The sequence below is a fragment of the Mus caroli genome, unplaced genomic scaffold (assembly GCF_978045245.1).
Source record: "Mus caroli unplaced genomic scaffold, Mus_caroli_1 scaffold_8, whole genome shotgun sequence".
In the NCBI taxonomy this organism is placed as follows: domain Eukaryota; kingdom Metazoa; phylum Chordata; class Mammalia; order Rodentia; family Muridae; genus Mus; species Mus caroli.
In genome coordinates, this window is record NW_028227263.1 from 414522 (window position 1) to 425756 (window position 11235).

The following is an 11235-nucleotide window of genomic DNA, read 5'->3' on the forward strand; positions in this document are numbered from 1 at the left end:
CCGCGACCATCTATAGATTCTCTTTAAATATCACCTTATCGGCTCACAAATTTATCTTGATTCTCACCAGCCGCACCCCCCCACACACACACTCAAGACTGCAATTCTAAAGGTGGAGAAACGCCACCACCTACCACCCCACCCCACCCCCCAACAAAGCAAATCAAGAAGCTTCCGGTGGTCTGGTTCCTGGAAGGGCGACTAATAACTTACAGCGATTTACTTTTCTTAATTAAAAAATAAATTAGGAAGGAGCCTATCGAATCTCAACCTTTTCTTCAAAGGTTTATTTTTCTTGGGCAAACCGCCTGCAGTGGAGGAGGGGGATACTGGGGGACCCTGGCTAGGATAAACCGGTCACTGTATGAAGACAAATCTCAGATCCCACCCCACCCCCCAGCGAGGAGGAATAGATGAAGGAAATAATGGCCACCATCTTGAGCTGTTGCTGGAATTTTCGGGATTTTATTTTATTTTTGAGCGAGCGCATGCTAGGCTGGGGATCCTTTAAAGTTCAGATACCCCTCTGGCCCTTTGCAACTACCCCAGTGCGCCAGGATGAAGCCTGCACGAGAGCTTAGGGCTTGTCTGGCATCTTCGGGTGTTACCCAGTTCCTGAATTTTACACGTGTTGATGAAATTGAAAGACGGGGACGCTGGGATTTCTAAGCAATGGGTCCGCCTGTGGGTGCCCTCGTGGCGTCCTCGGAAACGCACCCATTCTCCCGGCTTAAGAACAGGGTGTCCTTGCACCCCCAGGCTCCCCTTCCATACATTCTTCCTTGGCTTGCGTGTGGCCTGGCCTCCCTCCTTGCTGTCCTCCTGTCCAGAGCCGCCACTACCCCACCTCCACAGGTCTCGGAGGACCCTCTTAGGGAAAGAAGCCCCCCTCCCCCTTGCCCTTGCCCCGCTCTTTCCCAGTTTGGAGAGAAGCAGTCCGAGCGATTTGCATATCTACGAAGGCTGAGGGGGAAGGGTTTGGGCTTGTACCCCCTCCCCCCTGCTCACTGCTCCGGAGCCCCGTCCCCCTGCGCCCGCCTCGGCCCACCCCCTCCCCCTTTTCTCTGCCCGGCTTTGATCTCTGCTTAACAACAGTAACGTCACACGGACTACAGGGGAGTTTTGTTGAAGTTGCAAAGTCCTGCAGCCTCCAGAGGGCTGTCGGCGCAGTAGCAGAGAGCTACAGACTCCGCGCGCTCCAGAGACCGGCAGTACAGCGCGAGGCAGCGCGCGTCAGCAGCAGCCACCGGAGCCCAACCGAGACCACAGCCCTCCCCAGACGGCCGCGCCATGGAACACCAGCTCTTGTGCTGCGAAGTGGATACCATCCGCCGCGCGTACCCTGACACCAATCTCCTCAACGACCGGGTGCTTCGAGCCATGCTCAAGACGGAGGAGACCTGTGCGCCCTCCGTATCTTACTTCAAGTGCGTGCAGAAGGAGATTGTGCCATCCATGCGGAAAATCGTGGCCACCTGGATGCTGGAGGTGAGAGACTTTACAGGCTGCTAGCTTGGGACCCCCTGGCAACTTGTTGCTATCACCGACATCTTCTCTTCCCTTCCGTCACGGAGTTTTCCCGGTGCGTTGCTAGGACTCGGGATTCACAAAATAAATAGATACTTCGGGTCTTTTTGAACGAGGAAGGTTTGGGAGTTGGGAAGATGGGAATTCCTTTTCCTGGTGGGGGGCAGTCGGGGAGGGGTGCCTTCGAGGGAGGACGGTGTCAGCGACACCACAGAGGGTGCAGGCTGAGCTTCTGTGGCCCTCGCTTGTGCCCCATTCCTGCAGCGCCTCGGCGGGGGCCGCCCCTGCGCGTTTCGCCAGCTAAGGGGGGGAGGGGGCATAAATTTGATTTTTAAATTAATATCCATGGACACGTATGCAAGGGCCGCTCGTGCCAATATTATGCGCCATCTTTGCTCCTTTATTGCAAAGCAAAAGTGTTTATTAATAATTGGGGGCAGGGCGGGGAGCAGCAGTAGGGGCGCTGGGACAGGCACGAGGGGCCTCGTGGCGGCCGGTAATCACTAAATAGGACAGTGTGAGGAATATTTGGGGTGGGGGATTCTTTGTTCAAACAGCGAACCTGGGTACCCCGCACACGCTGCCTGGCCCAGAGAAAACGCCAGGCTGCAAGGTCGCGTGGACCCCTAGTCAATGAGACTGACTGTTGTCCGTGCGGTTCTGGATTTGGAGGAACCTGTCTAGGTTAAACGGGGGGCGGAGGGGGACAAAAGCACATTTTCAGATGTTTAGCAGGAGACTCAGGGGTCCCAAAATATTTTAAAATAGTTTTTAAAGTGAGGCATAATGCCCTTGCAGAGGCAAACAGCGCCTGCACCCAGCAAAAGGGGGGGCCCCCGGAGTTTGAGTTGCTGGAGCTCACCCCCCAATGTCTACTGAGCTCCTGACCCTTGGCTTGGATCAAGGGTCGTCCGATGGTTATTTTCAGGTTGTTTTTAGGCACCTAGTTATTTTTTAAATATTTTAAAATATTTTTTGAAAAGATGACGTCTGGGAAATGCAGCGCGGCGGCCTGGGACGCCACCTTTGTGTCTCGCGTGCGCTCGAGCGGCGCCCAGCCCCCGGCGCCCCGCCAGCCCCGCCGTGGGGTTCTCTGGCTTGTGGCCTCCTAATTTCAACAGGGGACCGAGGTCTCCGTGGCCACCACTGCTTCGACCGGCCCCGCCATCTGCCCAAAAACTTTCCCTTTCAGTTTCAGGGTGGGTGGGCACTGGGAACCCGCGGAGCAGGAGCGCATCCCAGGGAGTTGGCCACCGGAATCCCTCTCTGTGCAATCTAGGAAAAGGGTATGGGGTCATATCGAGCGATGCCCCCCTCCCACGTTGACGGTCCGGGTCCCCGCAGGTCTGCGAGGAGCAGAAGTGCGAAGAGGAGGTCTTCCCGCTGGCCATGAACTACCTGGACCGATTCCTGTCCCTGGAGCCCCTGAAGAAGAGCCGCCTACAGCTGCTGGGGGCCACCTGCATGTTCGTGGCCTCTAAGATGAAGGAGACCATTCCCCTGACTGCCGAGAAGTTGTGCATCTACACTGACAACTCTATCCGGCCCGAGGAGCTGCTGGTAACCACATAACCCACCACCCGCAATCCCTCTTTAGCTGCTCCACCCCTGGGTGGTGGGAGCTGCAAATGGCAGGAGATTCAGCCATCCATGGACAGATCTCCTGCCCCACGAAAGGCACCCGCACCGAACAACGCCGAAGTGGCAGTGAGCAGAATGCCAACCCATTCTACCTCTGTGCCCTCCCTCTTTCCATGCTGGACTCCCCACCATGTCTGCGGTAAAACCACTCTGAAATGTGGGCGGTGTGCGCCCCCTAGCGACGCGCAGGCCACGGCGCTGGCGGTGGGAGATTCTTTTTGTCTGCAGCTGTCCCCTTAGTATTTCTACAGGCATATTTTGTTGTTTACCTGTATGGGGTCCCGGGTTGGCCCCACTCTTTAGACCTTCTCGAATCAGCCTGCCTTCCTTTTGACCGTGTTCCTCATTCTCTGCAGCAAATGGAACTGCTGCTGGTGAACAAGCTCAAGTGGAACCTGGCCGCCATGACTCCCCACGATTTCATCGAACACTTCCTCTCCAAAATGCCAGAGGCGGATGAGAACAAGCAGACCATCCGCAAGCATGCACAGACCTTTGTGGCCCTCTGTGCCACAGGTAAGGCTCCACCCCCATTCTTCCCAGGAAGATTGGGCTCCTTGCCACCACCACCCTGGGCTTAAGGCCTCTTTCCTTGCTATCTATTCTGAGCCCAGGGTGCAGATAGCTTGTTGGAGAGATAGATGATACTGGGTGGCACCTTCTCTTGGCTAGTATCTTGGAGACCTAACAGAATGACACAGCTTCCCTGTGCCGACCTTTCCACTGCCAGGAAGTGGTACGGCCACGGCATGCTTTCTGAAGAGGTTTTTGCCTCTTCTCCTAGGCTTCCTGCCTTGCCTGTGTTCTCAAGGAGCCCGAGCTATAGAGCGCACACACACACACACACACACACACACACACACACCAGCTTCTCCCAGGCTGAGCCACCTGCTAGGGGTTCCTACACAGATGGGACAAATGGTCCAGCCTCAGCCCCACGAGCTACATACAGTACAGCCCCAGAGCAGGAACTTAAAGAGGCCCCACCAGGGGTACTGCAGGCCAGTACCTTTTGGCTGAGTCCTGGGAGGGCTGGCTGGAAACAGAGAAACAAGAACCTCCCTATGACTACTCCAAGGGACCCTCCCTGGCCCCAGACCCCAGGTAGATAGGCTAACATAAGTCACGGTAGACAGCCATGCAGGAACCCACACACATAGACAATCCTGCTACTTCTGAGTGGTTTCAGTACTACTTCTGACAGCTGCTCCTCACCTCTAACTGAGAACCCTGTCCAGGAGGCTTAGCAATATTGAGGGGGTCTGGTGTACTCCCACCTGTTGAGGAACCCTTCCTCTGTGGCCCTGATCAGACCTTAGTTGTTATAGCTATTTAGCCTGTGATGTCAGAGGGGCCTTGTAGAGTATCTCCCCCCCAACCTCCACCTCACCCCTGCTGTCTCAGTGACATCTTCTCATGTCTGACAGCCCCATAGCTGGTGTCTCTAAGCTGCTGGTGTGAGAATTTGGGGGTTCTAGCTTGCTAACTACCTGCCGAGAATGCTGGGCCCGCCCCAGGGGTACCAAACAAGGGGGTGGCAGATGGGAGTAGCAAGGCCATCGGTAGGCTGGAAGGATCTAAGGGGTGGGGGTGGCCCTGCTGGCAGTCAGGGAGGCAGCTGGCTGGGGTTCCTCTGAGGAGAGCGGAGCCTTTGGAAGCTCCAGGCAGCCTTTTATGGAGCTGAAAGTGCCTTCAGAGAGGCAGCAGAGTTTCCTAGAGATAACTTGGGGATGGAGAGGCACAACCTCCCCCAGGATAGTTCTGGCAGTAGTGTGCCCCTCCCGGGACCCCTAGATGCCAGCAGAGTAATCAGTAAGTACTATATCTGGGTACGGCTGGACTCAGCGCTTCCAGCTCTCCTTACAGCCTTTGTCTATGATGGGGTTCAGTAAGAGCCTCTGGAATACAGGTGGGGGTAAAGAACAGCTTGGTGACCTGCGGTAGGCCACTGTTCTATGGTCTGGAGCATTTGTTTCTCTGTAGGAGCAACCAGCTCCTTTATCACACAGGAACCACTTTGGGAAGAGGCCAGTGTGACATCACGGTGAATGGAAAGATGCTGACATCAAGGCCAGGAGATCTGTCATCTGTGTGGCAGGGGTTCCCCCTATAGGAGATGGGAAGGCATAACTTCCCTTCCGCACCCCACCCCCACCCCCCAGGCCTGGATTCCTGACTGTGGGCAATGTGCTAGCTAGGGTTGGGGTTGTTAACACAGGTGGCCAGAGCGCTGTGTGAATGGATACAGACAGTGGGAAACTGAACTTAATGAAGTATGTAGGTGTCAGACATGCCACTGAGACAGGGTACACCTATGCTATCAGCAACCAGTGTGAAGACACAGGTGTTAGTAGCTAGGGATCCTTATAGGACATAACGGATCTTGCTACTGCCCGTGGGAGGCTCTGGAAGGGGGTGGGGATTCCCAGTCCAACTGCTGGCTGGAGTCTCACTCCCTGTAAAAGGGCTGTTTGTGATTTGAACTTGACTCCATAGCAAGGTTTTGGTTCACTGGACTCACTAGCATGAACTGTCCTTGGTGCCACCTGGAGGTATTGTTCGTCTGCTGGGTCCCTTTAACAGCCAAAGCTGTATGTTCTCTCAGGGTGGTCCCCAGAGGGCCACCTCGCTACAGCAACTCTCTGCCTTCCTGATTCCCATTCCTTCCAGCCTCCTTGATCCCAGGCTGTGGGTGACACACAAAATGGTTGATGGGAGCTGACATCTGTTCATTCTTGTGTCCTCCTCTGGTCTAGAAGCCCTGATTTGCAGGCCAAGTGACCAGCTGTCCCTGTCACTATTTCTTTGTTGGACGTGACAGGGAAGCAGTTTTCGGACTCATCTTTGGTGGGGTTATGCGGAGAGGCATTCCATCGGTGTGACACACAACTGCAGGATGCTTAGTTCAGTGGACCTGAGAGGCGTGGAGTTGGTGACCCCAGATGAAGTCCTAAAATGACATCCTACTTCCCAGTTGGGACATGTGCATATGAGAGTCCCTAAGACTCCAGGGCCCCTCATGAGGGACCCTGGCCTGGAGATCTGAGGTGGCTATTCCCAGCTCCCTCTGAGGCTATTCCTACTGGGTTTTCCTGGACTGAGGATACATGTCTTCTCCAACCTGGATCAGTGAACCAGTAAGGGGAACTCCCTCCTGTGGAGTCTAGCCTGGCCTCTGAGGAACCTGTCATCTCTACAGCTTTCTCCTGTGTCTGAGATGTGTCTCTAGTCCTTGGGGTGCTGCCAGGCCGACTCTGGAAGAGACAGAGATCTTCCTTGCCTCCCACCTCAGCCGCTCAAATACTGGGATGCAGATGTGAAAGCACCACACCTTCATAGGTTCCATCCTCTTAGGGCGACATAGCCGACCCCTCCTTGATGTTTGCTGGAAGTGCTGGGGATTGAACCCGGTGTGTATGCCAGGCGGGCTCAGCCACTCAGCTTTTTAAAGTTTGAGCCAAGGCCTCATTAACAGGTAGCGTCAAGGCTCTGGCCTGGACACCCTAATCCTCCGATGTGCTGGGGTCTAGAGATGCAGCACTGTGTGCACCTAGCACCACTTAGGTGTCTCCAAGGGAGCTAGAGTTGATGCGGGCGTCCATCGGAAGGGCTAGAGGACTGGCCCTGAGGCTGTGGGTGGGAGCTGAATCATAGGCCTGTCTCTGTACCTGTTCACAGCCACCTCTGTCCCTCTCGCTGCAGATGTGAAGTTCATTTCCAACCCACCCTCCATGGTAGCTGCTGGGAGCGTGGTGGCTGCGATGCAAGGCCTGAACCTGGGCAGCCCCAACAACTTCCTCTCCTGCTACCGCACAACGCACTTTCTTTCCAGAGTCATCAAGTGTGACCCGGTGAGTAAGTCTCATCAAAGGAGACTACAGCTGGCAAGGGCCTGGGAACCTTGGTGGGCAGTGCCAAGGCACTGTGTGACTGGGCTGGAGCTGAGAGGTGCCAAATCTGGGTCCCCACGAGCCTCTTCCCAGAGTCATGGGTCCCAAAGGCATAGAGGGCTGTGGTGTTGTGACAGTGCCCCTGCAATGTGTATGGGTAGTGGCATGTGAAGCCCGGTCTGGCCCAGCCAGCATAGGACCATATCTCCCTCAGTGCAGACGTTGGGGATTGAATCCACAAAGGACTCCGGTATAGACCTACACATTCTAGAACTTTCTTTGTGTGAGGGACGGGTTTGCATCAGGCAGACTGTGCTACGTCTAAGTAACTGTACCTTTCTGCCGAGGAGTACGGCTGATCATGCTTGGGGCTCTGGCCGTGAATGTTTCCTCAAGGGCATCGCAAGTTGGCATAGACAGGCAAAAGTCCAGTTCTGGCTTGAACTTCAGTTGGGGGTTCACAATGGAGGTCAGAGTCACTGGCATGTGGAAGGCTTCCGGGTGTGACAGCTGTTCTGCCCTGCCTGGCATCAGCCACAGGGACACCCCGAGCCACATTCCTACATATCTCAATTGTAGAACATGCAGCCCCCTTCCCCTAAGTGTCTGGGGCTCCTGAGAACTGAGAATAGGGTGTGTGCCCACAGGTTGGAGCCCACAGGCTTCAGAGAGGGAAGGGTGTCTGGGTCCATACCAGGCTACCTGAGCCTCGCTTTCTCCATCTGTGAAATGGGGCCATTGCCCTGCCACCCTCTAGCCATGGTGTTCATCAAACAAAAGGGGAACAATACACAAGTTCTGAATGTGGGGGCTTCCCAGGTGTTCCCCAGGAATCCTCCTGGCTTCAGGAATATAGACAGTGCCCTAGCTTCAGCCTGCCTAGGCAGGGCTTCAGTTCATGAGTCTCATTCCTGGGCAAATGCTTTCCAGACCCTACCTGTGCTGGAGCTGGCCTCTCTCAGAGGCCACCCAAGGCAAAAAGTTATGAGAGAGATAGATGCTCCTTGTGGGGAAGTTCAGGGTACAGCCTGGGAGGAGGAACCTAGAGAGTAGCAGTACCTTTCTAGTCTCTGGCAGCTCTCACTGGATTTGGGGGTGGCTTGGGGAGTTTCCTCAAGCCTTGCCCTTAGCAAAGCCTGCCTCGCAGGTCAAGGCCCTGGCCACCGGCCTCTGGCTAAACAAGGACCCCCTCCATCTCCGCCCGCCTCTCCAGGACTGCCTCCGTGCCTGCCAGGAACAGATTGAAGCCCTTCTGGAGTCAAGCCTGCGCCAGGCCCAGCAGAACGTCGACCCCAAGGCCACTGAGGAGGAGGGGGAAGTGGAGGAAGAGGCTGGTCTGGCCTGCACACCCACCGACGTGCGAGATGTGGACATCTGAGGGCCACCGGGCAGGCGGGAGCCACCAAATAGTGGCACCCGCGAAGAGGAAGGAGCCAGCCCGGGTGCTCCTGACGACGTCCCCCTTGGGGACGTGTTGTTACCAGAAGGGGAAGTTTTGTTCTCTTTGTTGGTTGTTTTTCCTTAATCTTTCTCCTTTCTATCTGATTTAAGCAAAAGAGAAAAAAATATCTGAAAGCTGTCTTAAAGAGAGAGAGAGAGAGAGATAGAATCTGCATCACCCTGAGAGTAGGGAGACAGGGGGTGCTACAAAAATAGAATTCTGTACCCCAGTAATCAACTAGTTTTCTATTAATGTGCTTGTCTGTTCTAAGAGTAGGATTAACACAGGGGAAGTCTTGAGAAGGAGTTTTGATTCTTTTATGTGTTTAAAAAAAAAGCTTAAGAAACATTGCTTTAAAAAGGAAGGAAAAAATACAGCAAACCATTGTTAAAGTAGAAGAGTTTTTAGGTAGAGAAATGTACTCTGCTTTGCTGAAAAGGCACAGCTTAGGCCCTCAGCCTCACTCCCTGGCTTGCTCGGTGCCTACAGCCCTGTTACCTGATACCTGTGCTTTATCCCAGGGGTGGGCAGACCTCTTAACCTTATTGATGGTCAGTGCGACCTCTAGTGGTCTCATGGTGTGTGGCACACCCCCCCCCCTCCCCAGGGCTCAGCTTAATGTGCCCTCTCCCCCCAACAACCTGCAGGTTCACAGCGCCAGCCACACAGCGGTAGGGATGAAATAGTGACATAATATATTCTATTTTTGTAACCTTCCTATTTTGTAGCTCTGTTTAGAGAGATGCTGGTTTTTGCCTGAAGGCCCTGCAGCCCGCTCACATCAGGTTAAACCCACAGCTTTTCTTTTGTGTGTGGTTTGTTTTGTTGTGTTTTCTTTCTCCATGTTCCAAAACCATTCCATTTCAAAGCACTTTTGGTCAGCTAGCTGGAGGCAGTGTTGCTGGTGTGTGTGTTGGGGGGAGGGATTCTAATGGAATGGTTGGGGGATGTCCACACACGCATTCAGATGGCTGTACAACAGGTGTGTAGGGCTGGTAGTATGAGGTGCTTGGGAAGTTTTGTTGGGTCAAGAAGAGAGAACTCTGTTCTTGCACCACCGGGATCTGTCCTGCAAAATTGAAGGGATCCTTTGGTGCCAGCTGGTGTTTGGAAGTAGGAACCATGATGGCATTACCTGGACAAGGAGATTGGGGATGACTCTTAAGTCTCACACAGGAGGCTTTTAAACACTAAAATGTCTAATTTATACTTAAGGCTACAGAAGAGTATTTATGGGAAAGGCTGCCCATGACCAGTGTGACTCAAAGCAATGTGATCTCCCTCGATTCAAACACACACCTCTGCCCTGCTGGCGAAGGTTTAGAGCCATGTCTGAGAGATTGGTCTTTTATTGGGCAATGGGGGGGAGGGGGAGTCCTCAAAAAAAAAAAAACCCCACAAAGACAGAGATTTGGTCTGCTTGACTTTCCCAACCCAATTGGCCCCATTGGAGAGCCATCCAAACTGAGGAAAATTAGGGGACTCCAAAAGAGTTTCGTTCTGGCCCATTCTTGCCGTTGCCCCCAAGTTAACAACAGTAGGTAATTTGCACACCTCTGGCTCTGTGCCTTTCTATTAGGACTTTTTGATGGAAGGTGGAGAGCGGGAGGCTTAAGAGGGGATGTGAGGGGAGAGGTGAGGGTGGGACCACATGGGACAGGCCACGGCTCCTCTCATGGCGCTGCTACCGATGACTCCCAGGATCCCAGGCATTCAGAACCAGATTCTCATTGCTTTGTATCTTTCACGTTGTTTTCGCTGCTATTGGAGGGTCAGTTTTGTTTTGTTTTTTTACAATGTCATAGACTGCCATGTTCAAGTTTTAATTTCCTCATAGAGTGTATTTACAGATGCCCTTTTTTGTACTTTTTTTTTTAATTGTGATCAATTTTGGCTTAATGTGATTACCGCTGTATTCCAAAAAAAAAAAACAGGTTCCTGTTCACAATACCTCATGTATCACCTAGCCATGCACGAGCCTGGCAGGCAGGTGGGCGGTCTGCCTCCAGGGATCCTGGGACCCTGATGGCGATCATCCTGTCATGCTGGGCCCTTCATTTGATCTGAGACATAGCATCACAGCAGTCAGGGCACCTGGATTGTTCTGTTATCGATATTGTTACTTGTAGCGGCCTGTTGTGCATGCCACCATGCTGCTGGCCCGGAGGGATTTGCCCTGAGTCTCCGGTGCATCATTTAATCTGTTAGGTTCTAGTGTTCCGTCTTGTTTTGTGTTAATTACAGCATTGTGCTAATGTAAAGACTCTGCCTTTGCGAAGCCAGCTGCAGTGCTGTAGGCCCCCAAGTTCCCTAGCAAGCTGCCAAACCAAAACGGGCACCACCAGCTCAGCTGAGGCATCCCAGCCAGGCAGGACCCTTGAGGGCCGCTGTGTCCATGGTGATGGGGTGAGGTTTTGGCCAAAAGGCCAAAGGCTGGTGGTGAGTCCACGGAGTCTGCCCTGTGACATTGAAAGGCTTTGAGGGGCTCTGGCTGGTGGCCAGGTTGGCTTTTTGTATTTCTGGTTGACACACCATGGCGCTTCCCAGCACAGACATGTGACCAGCATGGTCCAGGAAAAAAAAAGACAAAAAAAATCTAGAAAATAAAATTGGTAAAATCTCAGCTCACTGTTGTCTGTGTTTTCTGGGAACAGGAGTGGGGTAATGCCACAGCCATGTTGGGTGGCATCTCTGCCCTGGCACCAACCCGGGATTCCCAAGGGGAAGGGTGTGTGC

General features: G+C 53.6%; 1 protein-coding gene across 1 annotated transcript; it reads left to right on the forward strand.

The window, feature by feature from the left end:
- Nucleotides 1-1097: 1097 nt before the first annotated feature.
- Ccnd1 (cyclin D1) lies at nt 1098-11122 on the forward strand. The gene is made up of 5 exons (XM_021167264.3): nt 1098-1488; nt 2872-3087; nt 3525-3684; nt 6871-7019; nt 8272-11122. Exons 1-5 carry the CDS (start codon nt 1291-1293, stop codon nt 8434-8436), a joined length of 888 nt encoding a protein of 295 aa, XP_021022923.1. The 5' UTR covers nt 1098-1290; the 3' UTR covers nt 8437-11122.
- Nucleotides 11123-11235: the final 113 nt, after the last annotated feature.

What these genes read in the sequence shown, in the direction of transcription:
- Ccnd1 (XM_021167264.3), top strand. Translation starts at nt 1,291, where the DNA reads ATGGAACACCAGCTCTTGTGCTGCGAAGTGGATACCATCCGCCGCGCG. An exon ending in TCCGGCCCGAGGAGCTGCTG is followed by an intron (nt 3,088 to 3,524) that starts GTAACCACATAA and finishes CATTCTCTGCAG; the next exon opens with CAAATGGAACTGCTGCTGGT. An exon ending in TGTGGCCCTCTGTGCCACAG is followed by an intron (nt 3,685 to 6,870) that starts GTAAGGCTCCAC and finishes CTCTCGCTGCAG; the next exon opens with ATGTGAAGTTCATTTCCAAC.